We start from the raw sequence: 23,497 nt of genomic DNA on the forward strand, positions 1-23,497 counted from the left end.
TAAGAAAAGCGGAAAGAAATATCTAAAAATGTATGATATTGCATGAAAAGAAAGGTATTTTTACATTAGACGAGATGAATGAAAGTTCTAAATGACATCCATGTAAATAAAATTAAAAAAATTTTTGTTGATAGCTGTAAATAAAGATTTGCCTTGCCTTTATTTCGGAATTGATTTTTTGATTCATGATTGTTGTTACAGTCATGTCAAAAACGTTAGATACCCAGATTTTGATGACATTTCTCTTTTATTTCAATTAATTGAAATAAAATGTATTTTTCAATTCTCAAAGCACAAAACTTATAATAGATATTTAGCAAAACATTACTTAAGATTATTTATAAAAGCTTGATTATGTATTTTCCAAATATGAATATGTCAGAATTTCAAGTACTCAATCTTTTTAGCACTTACAGACTCATCAACGTTTGACAATTTTACCCTGACCTGCTGAGGAGGGAGAAACGTTTGACTGTTTATATTTTAGATTGTTTATGTTTAATAATTTTAATTTAATTGTATTTAAACAAGTCTTCAAAATAAAATACAATTACAGGCTAGGTTTTGGTCTATAGAATCTCATACAAACCAGAAAGAAATACACCAGTAAATAAAATGGAAATAATTTAAATACATGTTCCTTGTCCATGGCTCGGGGGTCTTAGACCACTCTCTTAAATGAAATAAATATATTTGTATAAATTGTCTACAAGTATAGGTTTTTTTTTCATTATACCTACTTCATTATTAATTTTTTAAACATTTCATGCATTAAATTTAAAAAAATTCTAACTTTAATCTAATGTAAGGTGGGGAAAGGGATGCATTTTTGTAGCCCTAGATTTATATAAAATTTATATTTAATTGCATATTAAAGTAATTATGCAAGTAAATGTGTATATAATAGTTAAAGTTAAGTAAATGTACTCAAAGTCTAAGTCTCAATAGTTACGTAAATGTGTATATAAAGGCAAAATAGTTAATTGTAAAGAAAATATTCTAAAAAAATTTTTTTTGCTGTACCATAACATAAGGAAAAATTGAGTATCATACTGTTTTTCCTGCGAAAATAAGGCTTTTGCGCCTGCTGTGTCGAAAACCAGGTCCTTTTCCTTTAAAGAATTTTTTTTATTTATAAATATGGTTTATTCTTTTCACAGTGTATGCACATGTAAAAAGTCCTAAAAGTATAAATTTAATCGCATTTTAAATAAGAAAAATATGTCCATTTATGTATTGACGTATACATGTAAAAAATTAAGCTTCTGTGATATCTGACTGACGATTTCTCATACCCACAGACACAATAACTTTGATTTTCAACAAGTTGAATTAAAAATGCACCCATTTTGTTCCAGAATATTTTTCGTAATCCATGAAAAAGATGGAAAAAAATCCTACTTGAAAGAAAAGCAAGAAAACGTTGCAATAATACGTTAAGTGGTTAAGAAGTTGATTTAATTCGACACTTTTTATGCAAATTGAATGAGTCTGAAAAATGTTTTCGAAAATGCCATTTAAAGCTTATTTCAACAAAACCAACAGCTAGGTTTCTTTCATTTACATGAATTTTTACTTATAACTTTTAGAACAACATTATCAAATGTACAGTCTGTTGATTTGTTCAGAAATGCATGGTTAAAACTTTTTTTTATATTTACCTTACAATCGCATTTAATAAAAAATCTTCATCAATGAATGCTTGAATTTCCTATGTTTCGATATTTTTCTGAGTTATCTACAAGGGCAGTGATGAAAGTTGAAATTACTGCAATCAATTATACTCGCATACATTTTTCAAAATTGCATGAAATAAATGAACTTAACATAGAATCAAAAATATGAAGACCTAAAAATGTTTAAGTTTAGCAGTAATTAATTTTGTTTGTCCTCACAATTTTGTTTCTTGCTTTCTATGAAATGCCATTTAACTTCAATGCTTTTTTCAATGAGACCACGAAGATTTAACACTTTTCTTTCATAGTTTTTATAAACCAATTAAGAACCAATTAAAAATTTAAGGAAATTCTTAAAGAAGTAAAGAAATACAATAGCGACCCTCATATTTTTCACCTACAAATTTGATTGGATTTTAACATAATTCCAAAGTTGTGAAATAAATAAAATCAAGTTTTGAATTATCGTCTGCTGATCAACTAAACTAATTTTCGTAGATATAAATTGGAATTCATTTAAAAGAATTAACAATACAAAACAGTGGCAAAGCTGAGGTTTTCAAATATATTTTATGCTCTTGTGATATACTTAATGAAAAAAGAAAAAAATTAATAAAAAAAATACAATATTAAAATAGTAGGAAGAAAATTTTTTTTTAAAAAAAGTCGTTTGGCAAATAGGGCCCTAAACTTATTTTGTGTTTGTTATTTTGTGTTGACAGAGGTTACGTTGTACTAAAAGGTAAATGTACAGTTAAAAAGAGCCAAAAAAAATTAATGACTTCCAAATATTTGACAAATATGGTTCAATAGTAAGGTCATTAACAATTAAGTTTTTGTTTTTGATGATGTAGTAACTCTCCCAAAAAAAGTCAATAACTGAAAATACATTTATGGATAAGAGGTTAAAAAAAATGGAACCTTCGGCCTTCAATGTGGTGGATGATGGAGTTCTTAGTTTTCGACGAAGCCTTGATGTTCTTTGAGCCGATATGTAAGTACTAGTATACCACTGCGTAATTTTTTAAATGGATTTTTTTTCATCTAATTTTAACATTACCCTACAGTATATACGCATTCAAGAATAATTAACCCGTAGAAGTTTTAAATTTAAATTGCGCTTTTCCAGGGCAGTTCTAAAAAGACAATGTTGAGTACAGCTAGTTTTAAATGTTACGAGCATTTTATATATAGAAAAAGGAAACATTAGATTAAAAAAAATTTTATTAAATTTTCAGCCATCAGATTATATCGTAACAAATTTATGGGAAAAACTATCGCTATGCGATTCGGACAATTCGCTATTTCATATGCAAGAAAATAGTATTTTGTTGCAAAAATATTCAATTGAAACCTAAGAAAATACTTTAAAATGTTTGAAAAACTATTTTAAGGATGAATAAATAAGTTTAAAGTACTTACTTTATTCTATTTTCTGTCAAAATAAGATATTGATCTTTACATTTGGAAACTCCATTAAACAATAGATAACTTTTTTTCTAAAACTCTTTCACGCAATAAAAATAATTATCTAGTGTTGTCTTTCATTAAGAATATCAAGTAATCGTCCCATTGAGACTTTATTCTATTATTTTATTTATTTTGTAATTCTATTATGTTATTTATTTATTTTGTAAATATCTAGAAACTTTTCGTGTGTGAGCGTGTGCAAAGATTGTATAAGTGTATAAGTTTTTTAAAGTTTTAATGAATTTTTATTTTTTAATATAAATTACTTTAGTTAAATAAATATTTACTACTTTAAAATAAATTATAATCCTGCTAAATTTGTGAACGGAAAAAAATTTAAAAGCAAAATCGAATCCGATAATAATTAACGGAGAAAATATGAGTGCATTGGGTTAAAATCAAATGATCTGCGCCCGTTCTTCAATCGCTCTTAACGGTGGCTTTCCTGCATTACACCTTCAGCGCCCAAGTTGGGGGAAAGATCCTTACGACTTAACATTGATAGTATAGGAAGTTTCCCTTCTTTACGCGAAGCGTATAAGTTCTTTGGCGTGTGCATGCATATGATACATTGGTTCAGAAATTAATACTGCTGTCGTAAGTTAGACTTGTTTAAAAAAATGGTAAATAAATATATAATGACGATAAATTGCAAAAGAGAAAATTGTGAGCGCATTATTGCGATCACTAGTTAACCACTGGTCATTTTTTTTTCTTTCTTTTGTTAAATGGACAGACTTTCAAAAATTAATTTTCAAATTTATATTAAGATTAGACACGAATTATAAATAAGTTAATTATAAATAAAAAAACAGTCAACTCCAAGAAGTTCAAAAATTATCGTCTGCTTTTTTTTTATTTGATCTGCTTGTGCTTTTTATTTTATTAAAGCTTATGTTAGCTTGATTTTTTATGACTCTTACAACTCTTTGTTTATGATTAGGATGTTGACGTTTATCTAGTCGAAAAGTCTCCCGGACATTAAGAACTTGAAACACCCAATTTCCCTATGGGTAATAAATAAAATTGAAATATATGCATAGAATTTTCGCAATGATTTATGCTAATTCCTTTCACTAGACAGAATTATAAAGTCTAAAAACTTCACTGTGAATTATATTGTCAGAGATAAAAATTTTCCGTCATTTTAAATTCAATGTCTCAAAATATTTTAGTTTGATTTACTTAAAATTTTTCATGAATGTTTTCTATACAAGTCTAGGGAATAGACTACGGACTAGTGGATTAAACTATTTCATATTTTAAAGCTAATATAAAAATAACTGATCACAAGTTTTGATCTTTTCTGTAAAATAAGTTTCGATAATTGCTGCAAAATATCTAAGTAATATGTCAAGCGCTTAATCTATTTCTTAATATGAGTATAATGAAGCAAGAATATTTAAGAAATAATAAATTTCATCAAAGCTATGTGATTTTGAAAAAGAGATCGATTTGTTTTTTTTGACCAGCTTTTCCCCATAATTTCTAAAAAGAAATTCTTAAACCTTTTAATATTCATTCTATGTTTTAGTATATATTACACACATAAATCTAAATAAAAAGTATTTAAATTAAAAATTTCAAAATTTTGCCTCTGGCGATAAGAATGTTAAATGGATTTTATTATGCTTGGTGATTAGCAATTTGGAATCATCGTTAGTGGTAAATTATGTTTAAGTTCGCTAAAATTTGGTACATTGGCAAAAGAACAAACTATTTTGAAAATAAATTATTCGATGATATCTAGCAATTTTAAAAATCATACAAGGAAAAGAAATAGAAAACAAGTAATAATTTATTATTTATTGTAAACTCTTTCTTTATAGAAAATACACTTACAAACATGATATTCATACTCTGTCTCACTACTCAAAATTTTCAAATTTTTTTTTTATTATTATTATTATTTTTTTTAACATTTTTTTAAAGCACAGCTTTCTAACAATATTAACATTACTTTGAATTTAACTATACATTAGACATTTCAAAATAATTTTACATAGGACAACTAAATATTTATATCATTGCAAAGTATTGAGCACATTTTACCCAAAATATCTTTTTAAGTTGCAGACTACTTCTTTCAATGATTTTTCAGCATTTACTTTTCAACACCAAGATCATCTAAAATATTCAATATTAGTAGTAAAATAATTATCGTTTGAAATTTTACACAATCAACACGCACAATCAAAAAAGGCAAAATATATGTGCACATGTCGAACAATAATCATGCAATAATATTGGACCTGGATTCAAAAAGTGGTTGATTTCTTATAAGAATCGCAATGAAGCCTGTGAGAAACTTTAAAAACGGCTGAACTTTGAAACTTATTTTTGCTTTTTCATATTGACATGGTGCACAATTTAACAGGGAAGATTTTTTTTAAATTTATGGTCATTAATTTTTTTAATTTGCGTTTAAAACAATTTCTTTTTTCAATTAAAAAAAATTTTTTTTTTGTCGAAACTATTTTAGAGGCGTAAAAGATAATTACAAACAGTTTTTTAATATTGATTCAAAAGTTTTTCAAAAACACCTCAAATTAGTCATTTTTACATAAGATAGAACTTTCGATTAAAAAGCATGTAATATATCGATCTCAAAAATTCCAATGGGTGTTTTTGGGTAAGTTTTTGATGAGACTAGGCCCTCGAATCACCCTGAAAAAGTGGTAAAAGCGGTGGTAAAACCTTTAAGCTTCTAAATAAAGTTAAAACAATGCGAAAACAGATCGTCAGAAGTGAAAAGCCTTCAGAGTCGAAACCAAGAATAAGTGAGTAACACAGAGAGTCAGAAGAAAATTTCAAACAAGTTATAACAAAGGAAAAGGGAATTGTCTAATAGTATAAGAGGAGTAAGACCAGAGAAGATGATCAGAAAATAGAAAGCAGATTTAAAAAAAATTGTGATGAGGTAGATTGAAAACCCCAGATTTTAAAGGATGCTAAAACGGAAAGATATTTCAGAATATTTAGAACGAATGTAAAATCAAAAATTCATCAACTAAATTAGAGTTTTTCAAAATATGAAATGATTTTCACGTTAGTTAGGTCTATGTCGCTTCAGTTCAGAATCTAGGTCAGTTGCAGACAGTATAAACTGTCTGCAACTGACCTTAATTTCTACTTGATAAGAAATATTATGAGAGGTGATTAGATGACAAGCAATAATTTCATTCCTAATATTTAAGGGTTTGATGTTTTTATTTATATGATGTTTATACGTTTTGTCCTTAAGAATTTCGAATTTTTTAATAGTACTCGTCAACTTATCAACACCATAGTGTTTTTTTTAAACCTGGGATTGTTTTTGCAGGCTTAAAAAGAAAACATTGCGTACCGAAATCAAGAAGATCAGAGGTTAGAAACTAAGTATGACGAAAAAAGATACGAGATCTCGAGTTGATCCCTTTATTACTGAAAGAAAGCAAACACCTTGAGAGGAATTTAATATTGAATAACAGAGTTTAGCAAAACGTTCTTGATTAAAAGAAATCAATTACTTGCAATTATGATAGAATTTTAAATTACTTCTGTAACATTGCTTATGCCTAAAGGAGAATTTTTGAGAAGAATCATAGTTTGAGAATTACTGTTATTAGAGAACTGTCCTCAAGATTCGAGGATGTCTGGTCACCTTACACCCCCCTTTTCAACAAAACCTCTCCCCCGCTTGATGCTTACGTACGTAACACTTGACAGACCCCTTATAGTAATTATTTTTATACTAATTCTACGACGCATACCTGTCACCATCTATTTCGAAGGTCACTCTTTCTTTTCTTTTTCGGTATCTTTCTCGTATTTCTTCAGCCATCAGTTTCTGAGCTGGCGATGGTCTTGAAATAGAGTGTCCCTCATCTTCGCTCTCTTCATAGGATGCAGCAGACATGTATCCGGAAGTGTGGGCGGATGTAGAAGGCGAAAAAGAATCCTCTTCTTCCGTGGGTTTTTCGGATATCGACGTCATTGGAGACATTTTTGAGGTATGCATTGTCGTATCCACCTGGAATATAGTGTCGTTTCTTTAAAAGTTAACGCAAATACGTTTTTAATTATTACTGATTGCGCAAGTTCAGTAAAGAGTTGAAATCCTCAAAGTATATGGCGCAAAAATAAGGATTAGTAAAATAGTCGGAAGCAAAAAACGTGATTAAAGCACAGATGAAAGTACATAAAGTCGTGCTCCCAGAAAAGTCCAGAGCTAAAGTTTGGTTCGAACAACATTACAACTACCGACTGCACACTCTGAAATTATGCACAAATTTGACAGGCAAACATCGACAAAATTACTCAAGTTAAAAAACGTAATTTTTATAAGCTCAAGCGAGTTCGTACACCTTTCTTTTATTGAAATATTTTAGTTTGTTCTCGGTTGTACTTAGTCTGACAGCATAAATTTGCCCTTTAGGTCGAATATTGGGCTGTGTCTGACAACATACATTTGCCGTTGCTCTCCTATGTCGGACAGTCCGACATAGTACCGCATTATTAATTTCTGAAGTGAAATCAGTTTTGTTAGTGATTTGTTTAAATTGTGATTTGTTCAAAAATAATTATACCAGGGGAGAGAAGAATTTTTTTTCAAAAAATGAACCTCAATGAATTAAAAGCATAGGGGAGAGTGGGGTCAATTGTAACAATTTTTACTTAACTATTTTTAACTAACAAAAAATCAAATATATTATTAGTATTAATTGACAGACGAGTAAAGTAGACTATCCTCTACTAGAAAAAAAATAAATACCTTATTTTAAATGTTATTATATTAGTTATTAACAATTTTTGACAGTCGTGCACTTGTTACAATTGTCCCCACATGCGGGGTCAATTGTAGCAGTTCATAAATTCAACTAAAACATAGTTAATTATTCATATTATTATAGTTGTGATATATTTTTTTATTGATCAAAATAGTAGTGATATTTTAGGAGTAAAAATAATAATGAGCAGAGACCTAAAGGGTTAAACTTTTAACTTTAAGGGGTTAAAAATTTTAATTTATGCTGTGAAAGGTGACAAATAAAATAATGCACATGCAACATAATATAAATGATATAGGAAACTATTGGTGGTTCTTAAAGAGTTAAGTAATGGTTTGTAAACATAAGATTATTTATTTTCAGCTGTTACAATCGTCCCTTTACTTATTGTTACAATTGTCCCCAAGACGCCATTTCAGCTTCATTTGTTAAAAACAATGCTAGTTAATTAGCAAAACTAATCTTTTTTTTATTGAAATGTTAATTAAGGTGTCCACTTACATATTCGGTTACTAATTTTTATTTGTTTAAACAAAATTACTTTGTTACAATATAATATTCTAATACCAAAAAAAGTACTTGCGTGGCGTGAAAATATCTTTTGTGATGTAACTCTTTCAAAAGTACATAAAAATGGTTGCCATCAGGGGTGTACATGTAGATTTATTAAATACACCTTGTGCGCCACCTAGGAACCAAATCTAGAACCCGACACTCGAAATTTTTGCTCTGTTACAATCGTACCCTGTTACAATTGACCCCACTCTCCCCTACTAAATTTACCTGAAAAACTAAGTTTTCTTTGAAATTTTTACCATTTGCATTTTAGTTTTCATGTAGTACGTGTTTTAACTAAACTTTTTTTTTTACATATATCAATGTATAATTTATTAAGTAAATGCTCGTGTTAAATTTAAAGAAATTCATTACGATAAAAATCTTAGAATTTTAATTACGGCTAATTTAATAATAAAAAAATTCCCTCGTATATAAAAATTAAAGAAAAAAACTAGTAAAATTTTCGCCAAATTTTTTAAATATTTTCTCGCGTAAATGAGTCATTTATCATAATATCAGTGTGTCAAATTTAAAATTGACAAGAAACAAACGAGTAACACCACTGTGATAATTTGAAACAATTTTTTTCCTAATTTGATAATCAAACATTTTGTAGATTATCTATCGTCTGCAATTATGTCAAACATTATAAAGATTTTTAAAAAAATTTCCGGAATTTTTTTTTTATTATTATTCAAAACGAAACCACACTTTGCATTTTATCTTCATATAATAAAGAAGTTTATTTTTTCCTATATAGACCTAGTGGTCTTTACCCTTTAAGAAAATTTATGAATATTAGAACGTTTTCTTACTTCGTCTACTTGTCCTTTAACCTTAAAAGAAGAAAACCCCGTTTGTAGATACTTGTCATAGCTATTTTTTGATTTTGAGTAAGGCTTCATTCTGCCATTCCTAATAGATTTTCTATTGGCTGTTTTATAAAGTTTGCAGCTATCCGATATAACTGGTCCAGAAGCTGGAACCAGTCTTGAAGATAATTTCTTACGAAAATTAGAATTTCTAACAATTATTGACAAATCCCCTCCAGAACGGAAACTGCAGTTCTTTTCTTCAAACCCGCTGTCCGTTAAACGGCTTGACGAAGCTGACTTATCTTTGTCATTCACATCAGGCAAAGTTTCATCCATGTAGATTTCCTTGAAGTCAGTAACTGCAGCGTCAACGTGAATAGCAGAGTTGTCAAGGTTTTCTAATTCTCGGAGAACTTTTGTGTGGTCAGTAGTAGATGTTCGACGAATTTCTGAATGAGGATTTGGAGAATAAATACTTCTTTTGGAAGATAAATCTATCACTCCAAGAGCTGGATCTGGAAGGTCAGAGTTTTCCATGGACGATTGGAGACTAGTTGATTGTTCATCCATGCTTTCACCTTTGGCTCTTTTTATCATTTGTAATCGTCTTGCTGTAGTACCTTGACTCATAGGTGAAAACGTAAGTTTGGCTTTGGTGGGACACTGAGTCAAACTAGAATTAAATTGTAAGTTTGGCGAATAGGTAGATTTTTCCAAGACGCTAGGAGACCATATTCTGACTGGTGTGCCTGGCTTACATTCGCTTTTGTAGGCTACCATTGGTCTGTTACTGGAATCTGGATTTCCACAGGAGTTAATGGATTCATCGTACGAGCGTACTGGAGTTTTAATCAGGGATGTGTGTTTCAGGCGAGGAATAAGTCTAGTTTTAAGAAAATCAGGAGAAACAGGTTCCGCTGAACTTCTGCCAGCGCTAAATTGGAGAGAGCCACTCTTGAGAGAGCCATGTTTTGAATTTTTAATATCGCTTAGTGAAGAACGAGATCGCAGGTGCAAGGGAACTGGAAGATCTGCAGAGCTGTCCGACTCGCTTTCACTCGATGTTGATTCAGAAGACGAGGAAAGTGCAGATTTCAATATTTCTGGATCTGGTTTAGGGAGGTCTGATGTATAAACCCAATCGTATAACTGGTCGTCGTTTGCATTTAAAATCTGAAAGATTAAAATATAATTATCGTTATTTGCGTAACAAGATGAGTTTTACAAGAGTGTTATTGCTAAAACGTAGAAACCAGTTATTCTGCAGATTATCTAGATAATATGCAGATTAATAAAGACGATCTGTCAAAATGACGAAAAATTGTTTTATTTTTTGTATATTAGTTAGGTAATCTGCGAACTAACTAGATAAGTTACACATTACCTAATAGGTATGCATTAAAGGGAAAGTAAGATCTTTGGCATAGCAACGTATTTGTATGCTTGAATTAAAGCAATGTTACTTATTTTTGGTTATCTAAAAATAAGCAAGTTACTAGTTATTACAATCAAACAACTCACACATTAGTTAATAGAATCAGTGATGAATCACTTTAAAAATTTAAATACAAAGAATGAAACTGTTTAAAATACTACAATTAAGGAAATTAACAAAACATTTATTTATTTTCAAAATCTAAGGAACCGAGTCAATTACAATACAACAATCAACAAGAAAGAGAAAAACAAACTTTTGAACTCAATACGAAAACCGCTAATTCACATTGTCGGAGTTAATTGCGGAAAACTCTTCAGTTTGCAATTTAACGGATTATCTTAGTTAATCTGCGGATAGTGCGTATTAACACTAGGTTGCCTAAAGGAAGTCATTTTGACTGATTTTTCATTTGCAAAAATGTACAAATAATAATGCATAAATTAATATATTTTCTTTCCAAGTGAAGTAAATTTTTTTATTGCTAATATTGACTAATAACTTGTTATATAACTGTAAATATGAAAAATATGAAAAATTAAACAAATTTCTTTATACATTAGTTATTCTTTCACATTGCAGTCATTTTGACTGCTTTTGGGCAATATAGATATATACTTAGTTTCAGTCTTTCTAGTGATAAAAGCTTTTGAAACTTTTTTTTTTAGTGGAAACATAATATTTATTCATAGAGCTATCAGAGCAAAAGTCTACACTAATAAAAATGAGTAAGACAAAGCCTACATATTCATTTATAATAATATCGCATTTAACAAAATTCCAGATTTTACAAATAAAATGTTTTTTTTTTTTTTTTTTTTTTTTTTTTTTTTTAAAAAANTTTTTTTTTTTTTTTTTTTTTTTTTTTTTTTTTTTTTTTTTTTTTTGTTGAGACATTGTTATAATATAAATTAGAGTAAACTTTTTTGGAGAGTAGTTACTTTTTCTCGGATTCATCGTTAGAAATTAAATTAGGGGATATTAAGGGAAGAATCGTATTTATATTTATTGCATGGCTAAATCTGAGGTAGTTTTTCTGAGAAAATTCCAAGACGGGCTTGAAGTTTAATTTCTTTTTTAGCTAAAATATTTTTATATTTCTCTATATTAAAAAATCGTAAGGACAGACGCAGACACTGTTTTGGGTTTTTAACTTAACGTAGCATATTGTTTTGCTGCGCAAAAACTAAGTCTTAGGCACACAGAATTGCGAGACATTGTAAAACAATGCGCAGGGAATACGGTAGAATAAAAAAATCTAGTATTCGGCAAAGCAATGTCGTTTCGGCGCAATCAATATTAATTAGTCTTAAAATATATATATATATATTATATTTTTAATCTGATGCACATTGCATGAGATATTAGACTGTTCTTATATTTTTTGAATAGTTTGTAATTTTTTTAATACAGTTAGAATAGCTTCAGAAAATATTTGACTAAACGGTATCTATTCGCATTAAAATAATTTAAAATTAAAAGAGTTTTGTTCCTGACTAAACTCAATTTAAATATATATATATATTTATGAGATCTATTACTAGACTATTACGTTTTTAAAAAAAAATAGTTTTAAAAGAGTGCCTTAGTCAACTTACACTGAAACAAAATAGCCTTAAATAGTTAGAATCTCTGTAAATTTAATTGAAACTTGTTTATAAACTTACATTTCTGAAGTCCAATGTTTTTATAGTTTTGGGTTTTTGTCGGAAACAAATCCCAGTTAAGAAAGCAATTGAAATAACTACGCAAACAATAGGTGAACACACAGACGCAGAATAGGCTAGAAAAGATAAAAGAAAATTATAGAAAACACTTTAAAAAAAGGAATACATTTATTAATTTAAGAAATAATTTATCTTTGCTATAACAACTGAAATAGCAATTTATATTACTGTAGAACCGACTTGTAACATGCCTTCGCATTTAAAGGGACTCAGAATTTAAAAGCGCGAAATGGAATGTTTTGTTTGGTCAGATGTTATAATGTACACACTTTTAGCGAACAATTTTTTCAATTTTTCTCTGAATTAATGAGAGAAATAAGTTTTGATGCCTGGACTAGCATAAGAAATAATGAAAAATAGCATAGTACACTATTGGTGTCACTTAGAAATAGTTTTTTTGTTATTGATAACAGGGCATAATTAACAGGCGAAACTGGCCACAATAGAACTGGCGACTAAATATAAGAGATGACGATTAAAAAAGTCGCCACTCGATCCCTCACTTTTTAGTCTAAAATGCACCCCATGTGTATTTCAATATTTTTATTTTTTTTCTCCAAAAAATATGGAATTATGAATATTTTGAAAATTAATTCATTCCTCGCTTGATTCGTAACATTCTCCATTTTTAGAAATGCCTTGCATTATTAATGTCAGTAGCTTTTTTCGTGGTTTAAAATTTTCAATTTTTGAAAAAGTGGCGACTGTAAAAAATGCTACTGATTATAACGGAGTACCTTCAAGTGACATAGTGCGGGTATCTCGATTCTGATTGGTTGTTGAAACGTGGCATTTGTTTACGTCAGTAACTGTTCTTTCCATTCTATTTCGAGTAAGCAAAGCTCGTCATATCTCGATTCTCTCAAGTGACACATTCTATATTCTTTCACAAAGATTTCAATTCTCTCACCACATATTTCTTACTAACGAGGCCGTGTAGATCATAAACTAATTATACATCAAAGTTGTCGTCTTCACAAAGTTCTAATTTATGTGAAGAAACTTAGCACGTCATTAACATACTATCTTGTTTACAAGCGATCAGCAGGCGCTGAGGTCATAAGTCCCGTGTCTGTATCTTTATCGTCTTCTCGAATTGCAAGTACCCAATGATGCCCACTCGATCCTAATTGGTAGTTGAAACGTGAATTTGTTTACGTTATCAACTGTTCTTTCCATTCATTCTATTTCGAGTAAGCCTGTCAAGTATCAATTCTCTTAAGAGACACATTCTATATTCTTTCACAAAGATTTCAATTCTTTCACTGTATATTTCTTACTTAACACAAAGACATGCGCGAAGCCATGTGGAAAATAAACTAAATATGCATCAAAGTTGCTAGGTACTCAAATAAAAATTTATCACGGTTACAATAAAGTACATTAATAATAATTCTAAGCAAAATGACGCAGACGAGAAAAAAATTATTTTTCCACGAATTCGATGTGCGATACGGCTCTGTATTTTGACTTCATTAAATAACATTCTAACTTATGTGGGGAAACTTACCTCAACTGTAACACGCCATTTTGTTTATAAACGATCAGCTGGCGCTGACGTCATAGGTCACATGTGTAGGTTTCTGTGGTCCTCTTGAAGTGCAAATACCAAATGACTAATTTATAGGCCAATTTATATTTAATACCTAATTTATGATGACTGATTTCGCTCTGTAAGGCGCGACTTTCTGAGAAAAGAAGAATGTTCAGGTTAGCTCAATGTCTTATTTGCAGAAGATGCGGAAGAATTTTGAGGAGGTTTGATGAGGTGTTTAAATGGTAGCGGAAACTTCATTTTGGGGCCGTTCAAACATTATGCAAGCATATTTTTTGGCAATTTTGGACCCCCTTGTCAGCAAAATAAGCAAAATCCTCCTCCCTAGTTTATATAAGAAAGTTACAACCAACCCCTCTGGTTTTAGCTTTAACTGATTTTTGCTGTAGTAGGGTAAACTAACCAGTGAAGGAACACTTAAGCCTCGCTTGCCTCTTAAAAAATCATATTAATTTCAAAATTCGTAATTTTAGTTAAATGACAGTGTCAACATATTTGTTACTAATTGCAAATTATGTAAAAAAATTGTAGAGAACTTACATAATATTGTTTTAAAGTTTTGGAGGTTCAAATAACAAGTAGTAAGAAGACCAAGTAAAGGAACAGCTCTTACTAGTGAAGGAACACAAAATTTCCCAGTAAAGCAACACTTAATTTTGGTTATTTTTTAATGCTCTTTATGAATTTATATGCCATACAAGTATCTAAAAACAAGCATATTCTTGAAATTATAACATACAAATACTTGGAAAATGTTAACTTTTTTTTGTAATCATGAATTGAAAGGGAAAGTGTCAACATATTAACACATACTGTTCATTCACTAGGAAAACTATGCCCAGTAAAGGAACATGCCTGTTCCTTCACTGGTTAGAAGTTGTTTTTTGTATTTTTAACATACTTTTGATGCAAAACATCACTAAAGGTACAAGAAAATTAAAGCTTTTCTTTCATTAACTTAGAAAGAACCCAGTAAAGGAACACTTGTTCCCTCACTGGTTTTTCATCGTTTGGTGATCCAGTGAATAAAGTTATCTCAGTACATGATTATGCTAGGCTATGATGCTTAAAAAAAGTAAAACGTAACTACAATAACTATATTTTGAATTCTTATTTTCACATTGAGAAAAATAAACTATTACATGCATTTAATTCCACTTCAAACATATAAATACAAACACTCACCTTATAATTTTTTCAAAGAAAGAAGGTATTGCAGAGATAATAACAAATTAAAAATTTTTTTCAGAGAAGTCTGTGACCAGGTAATCCAAAACATTGCTAGATGACTTCCTATTGTTTGGCAGTAAGCTATTGTTACCAATCAATCTGAACTTTCAAATTCTTATTTTTAATCAATATATATGAAATGTTCCTTCACTGGTTGGTTTACCCTAATCTAGTTTTAGGAATAAATTCAAATAAAGAACTTTAACATTAGACCTAAAGTTAACGTTTTAATTCATGGTATAAAACTTTTGATGTAGAATATTCTTTGAGAATCTTGTGTTCAAAACTATAGCCCCCTGAAATTCTTTGAAGAATTTTCTTCTTCCGAAATTCAATTTTTTCACATGCACTTTTTTGTTGCGTTTTTCGTTTGCGTTTTAAGAAAATTTTGAAAATAAGAGGATTTTAATGTCATAACGCACTTCAACTACTCCTTTTCAGTAAAAATAAGCAAATCACAAACCCCCTCCTCTACGTTAGGTGCTTACGTAATGTCACACGTAAGAAAAGTTTTATCCATGCACCTAAATTTCTTATTCAGCTGCTTAAAATATCGGAACGGAAAGATTCATCAGAAAAAGACAGAATTTAAATGTATACAAATTTTAAAAAACATTTTGAACAGAGCAATTTGAAATTTAAAAAAACGAAATTGGAATGAAATCGGTCGAATAGTTTCTGATATAACATTTCAAAAAAATAATATTTTTGAATTTCCCTTTCTCTAGACTTTTTCAACAGGTTTAATTTCGATCATAATACACAGTTTAAATCTTTCTATTTTACAATTAAATTTTTTCATTTCTTATCGTAAATAAAATAAATTAAAAATTATCTTTATATGGATTGATTATTTATTTGTTGAAAGAATAAATTTTATTAACTTTTGATAAATGAATGTTATAATTTTCGATTCATTTACGAATTAGACAAATGCCCAAACAGTTAAATAAACCTTAAAGGGACTAAATTTTCGACCCGTTTTCTTGATTTTTTAGATTGAAAAATTAGATATGCGGAATTTACTGATAATTAAAATAGTTCCAGCTTACCATAAGCAAGAATTTCATCTTTGACTCCAAGGTTTTCCAGGTTAATGGCTAGGAGACTATTGCTTTCACCAATAATCAGCATCGTGGCGGTTGTTGAGTTTAGCAATAATATCGAGCCCACCAAACTTGCTAGGAACTTCCTCTAAAATGAATTTTTTAAAATTGTATATTAAAAACCAAATTTTTTTAAAAAAATATATTCTATTTTTTTATTATACAATTTTTTTTTCTCTCACAAATTTCTGAGGGCAACAATATTGATAGAAATTTTATACCCCTTCTAGTCCAGTTAACTTTTCCACGTAAATAGATCGTTACTGCTCTATCTCCAACTGGCCAATAAGGACTTCACTCTTGAGCAGTTTGGATCTAGAGTGTCCAGGAATGTAAAACCTCAATTTTTTGCAAACAAAATAGACGTCGCACGATTACACGATTTCCCTACTCTCTACACTTTTCTCGTTTATGTTACCATAGTTTCAGAAATTTTTTTCCTATGACAGTACATTTCAGTAAGAAATTAGAATACTGGCTTGGGGAAAAAGTAGATTTTTCGTAACTATGGTTACGGAGAGGGGAAAAGTGTAGAGGGTGATGGATTCGTGTAATATTGAGACGAACGACCGTTCTAATTCCTAAAGTATAAGTAGCATTGAAAAGCACGTAATTATTCATTAAAATTTAAAATTCATTTTTTAAAAAAAATAAATAATTTAACTGTATTTAAAATGTAGATGTTGCCGAATATGTATTGTCTGTTAATCTATTTTAATTCAAAAATTCTTTTGAAAGTAAGTTCATGCTATTTATTATTATTTTTTTTTTAAAGTCAAACTACGGAAAAAAAGATTCAAGATTACTAACGACAGCAGGGGAAAAAGTATAATTAAAAGAAAGTCCGCAGCTGACAATGGGTCATAAAGAGTCTATTTCGGCTAATACAATACATATAAAATTTTAACAATTATAAACAAGTAAAACTATGTATTTACTATAAAATAAATGAATAAAGCTATGTGTTTATTATTTTTAGTAAGTTCAAGTAATTAGCTTTGATAATCTTCAAAAGCAAGTTTTAAAAGAATAAAATGAAAGCAAAATGACGCACAAATGACAAATCACAATTGAGAAAGGCAGAACGGAAAAATGTATTGTTTAATTAAACTTCCAAATATTTCCTCCGATAATCAAACAAATTTTGAGGTTTTCAATCTCTCCTCCTTAAGTTTTGATTCTTTATATTATGGCAGTATTTATTTCTGCCTCGCTGAAATATTAATTTGTAACCCCTAATGCAGTGTTGCCAACTTTTTATGCTTTCTGAGAAAATTTTCTCTAGTAATAAGAAAGTTTTTAATTGACAATTTTTTGGTTACAAAATTTGATTTTTTAAGTTATTTTCCTTAGTAATAGAACCGAATGGTTAACAGTTATTTTTCTTATCAATACGTGTGAATAATTTACAAGTTAAAATAAAAAGCCACTTCATTAAAAATTCTCGCTTTTAAAATGATGACGAAATGAACCAAAATTCTGAAAGCTGTAGTCTTTGTTTATCAATCTATGAAGTATTTTGCTAAAAGCGTAATAGTTGACAGCTTGCTAATGTGCATCAATATATCTATATAATTTTTTGAGAAGGATTTTATTATATACATACACACTTAAAAAATGTAAACGAGAAAGAGAAATGTAAGTAATAATAATATTTGCTTTGTTATTATAATTTGGTACTTGTAATTCAAGAAGAAGTGAAGAGGTTAAGCCTAACCATATGATTTCAATCAAATTTAATTGGATATCTGTAAGCGACGTCATGCGTATACTTGAAACTGATTGGCTTCTGAATCGACAAATGACACGATTTTCCAATCATGACGTCACTTCCAGGTGTGCAAATGATATTTGCTGACAATATAAGAACATATTGCATGGCAAGCATAAATTACTAATTTTGGAATGAATCAATGAATTCATATTACACATTACTGGTATAAAATTCAAATAAAAAAACTCACACGATTCGAATGCTTGTTTGAATTTTTGTTTATTCTCTTCCAGACAGTTGACGCTATTCCAAGAAGTATACCAACTGTTATGTTCTAAAAGTAAATACACAAGTTTTAAAACGAACTTATTGGATCATTTTGAGAATAACTAAGAGGTATCTTAGCAAAATAGTTCGTATAAAAAATTGTTAACAGCGCGCAAAATAAAAACTGAACACAATACCTTTTCAGCGAATAAATGGATTTTTGGGTACTAAGAATCAAGCTTAATGATTCGACGGGATAACATAAATATACTTATTTATGATAGACTTAAGAGTAATAAAAATCAGATAAAAGCCCACTTTCTCGAATAACTTTTTATTTTTGACGAATTTGAATTCTTGACCAGTGATTCCAAATTTTTTTTCAAACTATGATCTTCTAATGGGAATCAGATTTTTAGATCAAGTTTATTTAAGATAGATAGGTAGATATTTTATTTACGTCGCACTAGAGCGGCGCAATGGGCTATTGGCGACGGTCTGGGAAACCTCCCTGAGGATGATCTGAAGACATGCTATCGCAATATTGATCATCTGCAGGGGGGGGGCACCCCTGCTTTGGTAGCCCGATGATCTGCACGCGAAGTCGAGCACTTTACGGTAGAACAGTTTAACGAAGACCGATACCGCGCATCCTCGGTTCCTACGCAGGCTGACCAGAGTGGTCACCCATCCGCTTACTGACCACATCCAGTGACTTCTGTGTTTTACTGGGAACCTTGTCTGTGCGATCAGTCCTTTGCAGGACTGTTTATTTAAGAATTCTGAACACATAAATCAAAGAAAGAAATCTTTGAAATTAGTCAATGTGAAGAGCGAAATTTTTTCATAATCTCATCAATAATTATCTTAAAATTAGGTTTTATGACTGGCAACGGAATTTGTTGGTCTGAAGCGGCAATTAGAAGAGTTTCGAAACTGTTTTTGGTCTATACGTAAGCTTAAAATTATTACAAAAAACCTAAGTTTTTGTTGGAAGGAAAACAAAGAATTTATGAGAACGTTAAGAGAAATAATTTACATTATTTTTGAATTTGGTTATTTTATTCTGAATAAAAAATTCGAAAGAGAATGCCTAATGCAAATTTTTATGAATGCATAAACCTTTTCATAATTTATTAGAATTTTAAAAATGTTTTGCTTTTTATGATCGTATTTAGTAAAAATAATCGTATAGTTTTGTAAAAAGAACCGAAAGATCATCAATGAGTTATTAATTGGATATAAATATAATTACAGGTTTTGAAATTTTTTTCTGGTAAAAGAAGTTCTAACACTCGGAATTTTTGTAACCCTTTCACGGAACCAAAGGGTTCCGCTTAACCTCTGATTTTTTTTTTAGAACCTAATATCGGGAACAGGCAAAATGTGGAAAATTTGATTCCATTTGTTTCGTTAAAACTGGTTTAATAAAAATAATTTTATTTTACCAGATAGCGATTGAATTTTTTTATGTTAAGATAACAAACTTCATTTTAAATTATGTTATTTTAAATAATTATCCAAAATCCGGCAAAAAATTACGTTTTTTTAAATAAAAAATTTTTTTAAAAATTTCATTACTCAGAAACGAGTCGATCGATTTCGTTTAAATTTAGTATATTTTCTTTTAAGACTACTTTCAAATGAAGTAAGAATTATGTTTCAAATTTATAAAAAACAAAATCTTAAAAAAACAAATAGCATTTTGCAAGAAACTATCATTTGATAAATAAAAATAGAATTTTGGGCAATTTTTTTTTTTTTTTGATTCACCCAAATACTTTTAGAGCAAAATATGCAATGATTTAACATTAAAAGATCCAAACTTTCGACCAGTCTTAGTTATTTGGACCCTATTTTCCATTTCACAGTCACCACCCCTTATTTTGTGAGAAAAATTTTAATATCTTGTGCTAATTTACAAATTTACTTGAGTGCAGTAAGACCGAAAAATTTTTTTAAAAAAAAGAAAGAAATTGATGTGTAGTTCTGAAAAAGTAATTAAAAAAATTAAGTGTAATTTCTTTCATTGATCCTTAAGAGCACTCTATATCGCTGGTGAAACTTTTTATTTTAAATTCTGTTTTACCTCCATTGGTAACTTTATATTTTAAGTAAAGATATAAAGTGTATTCAGGTAAACTTACAATAAACAATTCAAATGCTGGAAAAGGTGTTTTCAATGTACCAAAACGCAAATAAATTATAGCAGGATTAATCAGGATCACGCAGTGTGGAAGTATTCTAGAAATATTTTGTTTGCATTTTTTTTAAAAAATTCAGCATTTGAAATTTGTCCTTTATTTAGTTTAAATGAACTCGCTTTTTTTTTCTCTTTAAAATTTTCGATTGACAATTGGTAAACCAATTTTCCATAAGGGTTTTCTTCGTCTGAAAAACTGGGCAGAAAAAATCACGAAAAAGTATTTAAACTTGCAATAACTATGAAATAAATTAAAAATTTTAAAACAAAATTCGCTTTCTGTTCGCAAATAAAAATGAAGCTTTCAGCACGCCAGAGTTTAACTCAGCAGTTGCGTTCTAACTGGTACAGATCGACAAAACAAGGTTCCCCCCTTACCACAAATTTAGCAATTAATAATTCTGGAACTAATTGTCGAATGTTAAACCTGCTTTAGTTCATCATTTCTTATAGTTTTCGCGCAGCAGAACAAAAGGCAACGTAAGAAAAAAGAAAGTGAAAAAAACTAAATAATTCTTGAACTAATTGTCGAATGCTAAACCTGTTTTAGTCCATCATTTCTTATAATTCTGACGTAGCTAAACACAAGGTAACTTAAGAAAGAAAAAAAAAAATCGCGAGAAAAGCATTTTAAATTACAATAATTTTTAAGCAAGTTAAAATTAAAAAAAAAATTTGAGTTAAGTTCATATACAAAACTGTCTTTTTCAGCTCGTTAAATTTAAACTTTGTAGAGTCGTTATTCCTGAGAAATTAAATAGATTTTTGAGAAAAAATTTGAAAGCCTGAATGGTATATTGTGGGTAATAGCACAAAAAAAATGTTGAAAATCGGGATATGATGGACCTGATTTAGAGAAAAATCAAAATTTGAGCTATAAATAAGATTAACTCAAGTAACGAAGAATAAATCAATTTGGTTGACCGAAGATCGTGGACTTTGTACTTGTCTGGAAAAAGTAAACTATCTGAGGTGACCGTAAAAACTTGGCAGAATAAAATCTTGTTCATTAGCTGCATTTCATAACGTGTTTAAGAAACCTGACAAAACATGTAATTGCAATAATATCACTTAAAATTTTCGTCCTATAACTCTTCGAAATTTGCAAATGTTTTTAATCTTTCTTTCGTGACACATCGATTTAGAAAACTGATCCTATTATAATTATCATTCAAAATAAAGTTAAAATAATTCGAAAAAAACTTAAATTATAAAATAATAATTAATAACTTACACATAAGGCAGACAAAATATTGGGCCCAAACAGCAAATAGGCATACTTTGATTTCAAGAGAACGATAGCAGCTATTACTTGTACAATTCCAACAGATATGAAGACTGCTGCAGCGGCCAAACGCCCGCACGCTCTAGGACAACACCTCGCCATTTATTAAAACAAATCATGAATATTCAAAAATTAATAGTAAACTTTGCTTGCGGACCAGCACAAGCTCAGAAATTAATCCTCCAGATAGTTAATTTATGCTTAATTAGTAATTTCTACACGATTTCTTTGTTTACAATTTACACTTGAAGTTTGTTCAATACACAAGGAATTCAACATAACGGTTGTAATTAAAATCCTGATCGTCTATAGGTTATAGAATCGCACGCATTGAAACTACTTCCCATTTAGCAGCAACATCGGATACGTCATTTTGGTTAAATACAATTAGGCCGAAACTGCCGAGAGGTTAAGACCCTAGATAACGACTCAGGTTCGGGCTAGGAAAAAATCTCATCACTAAAAAAAGAACAGCAAAAAAGCACTTGATTGAAATATGGTCGACATCTTAACAGCTATACATCTGTATACTGCTCGCTTGATGAAGTTGAAGCATTGAGGTATAGGAATATGATAGATGCATTCATTTACGCCGCACTAGAGCTGCACAATGGACTATTGGTGACTGTCTGGGAAACATCCCTGTGGACGATCCGGAGACAATATACATACGTCACATCCACCCCGTTTTACTGGGAGGACACATTCACACACCAAACATCCGCAAATCGAAATTGAACCATAGCAGGTTCAATCTTTGATCCAGTACCTCCAGAGGTAATGATTTTTTATGGGAACTTGGAGGACTTTGAGACACCGACAGATTCAGCGTGCTCCAGTCACCAATTTGTACACGGGGAGCCTTCGGTCAGCAAGAATCGAGCTCACGACCTTCAGCCATGGGCCCAACGACCTATCAGACTGGCTATTCCGACCCCAGGAGTATGATATAATAGGACAGTGGTTCGTACCTCGATTTCATCAAAAAAATCAACGTTTACACAAACAGTAGTGATAGTACTTTACTTAAATCACACCAGAGCTACGCAACAGGCTATAGGTCCAGGGATCAGCCCTGAGGATAATCCGAAAATATGCCATCACACTTTTGATCATCTGCAGAAGGGATGGTTCCAAAGCTTTAGTAGCCCAACGAACTCCGAGCGAGGTCGAGCAGTTTATGGTAGAACAGTTAAAATGGAACCGATAGCATGCACCCTCGATCCTTTCGCAAGCCGATCAAAGTGGTCACCCACCCGCTCTCTGACAGTGAGGATTGACTTTGGAGATCTATTGAGACTATATCTTATGATTACTCAGTCCATTGTAAGACGCTTACACAAATAATACAGTTGTATAAATAGAAACTATTAAGTCCATATGAGCGGAGCAGTCCAAAAACTCCGACATTGCCCAACAGAAACTCCAAGAAAAACTGATGGAAATAGAAATCTGGTGTCTAGACTGGAAGTTTAAAGTATNGGCCGAAACTGCCGAGAGGTTAAGACCCTAGATAACGACTCAGGTTCGGGCTAGGAAAAAATCTCATCACTAAAAAAAGAACAGCAAAAAAGCACTTGATTGAAATATGGTCGACATCTTAACAGCTATGCATCTGTATACTGCTCGCTTGATGAAGTTGAAGCATTGAGGTATAGGAATAAGATAGGTAGATGCATTCATTTAC

At 30.2% G+C, this 23,497-nt stretch overlaps 1 protein-coding gene across 1 annotated transcript; it reads right to left on the bottom strand.

Annotated features, from left to right (window-relative positions):
* Positions 1 to 4,932: 4,932 nt before the first annotated feature.
* On the bottom strand, positions 4,933 to 22,367 carry LOC107450520 (serine-rich adhesin for platelets). Its single transcript, XM_016066332.4, has 7 exons — positions 21,760 to 22,367; positions 18,306 to 18,389; positions 16,288 to 16,429; positions 12,391 to 12,506; positions 9,289 to 10,461; positions 6,899 to 7,158; positions 4,933 to 5,273 (listed from the first exon to the last, which is right to left on the bottom strand). The coding sequence occupies exons 1-7, from the start codon at positions 21,910 to 21,912 to the stop codon at positions 5,270 to 5,272; spliced, it is 1,932 nt and encodes a 643-aa protein (XP_015921818.1). The 5' UTR covers positions 21,913 to 22,367; the 3' UTR covers positions 4,933 to 5,269.
* Between the last annotated feature and the right edge of the window lie 1,130 nt (positions 22,368 to 23,497).

Source organism: Parasteatoda tepidariorum, chromosome 8 (genome assembly GCF_043381705.1).
Source record: "Parasteatoda tepidariorum isolate YZ-2023 chromosome 8, CAS_Ptep_4.0, whole genome shotgun sequence".
Taxonomy (NCBI): Eukaryota; Metazoa; Arthropoda; class Arachnida; order Araneae; family Theridiidae; genus Parasteatoda; species Parasteatoda tepidariorum.

Coding starts and splice junctions, on each gene's coding strand:
- LOC107450520 (XM_016066332.4), bottom strand. CDS start 21,912: ATGGCGAGGTGTTGTCCTAGAGCGTGCGGGCGTTTGGCCGCTGCAGCA. Junction 16,430..18,305: donor CAAACAAGCATTCGAATCGT/GTGAGTTTTTTT, acceptor AATTCATTTTAG/AGGAAGTTCCTAGCAAGTTT. Junction 10,462..12,390: donor AAACATTGGACTTCAGAAAT/GTAAGTTTATAA, acceptor TTAATCTTTCAG/ATTTTAAATGCAAACGACGA.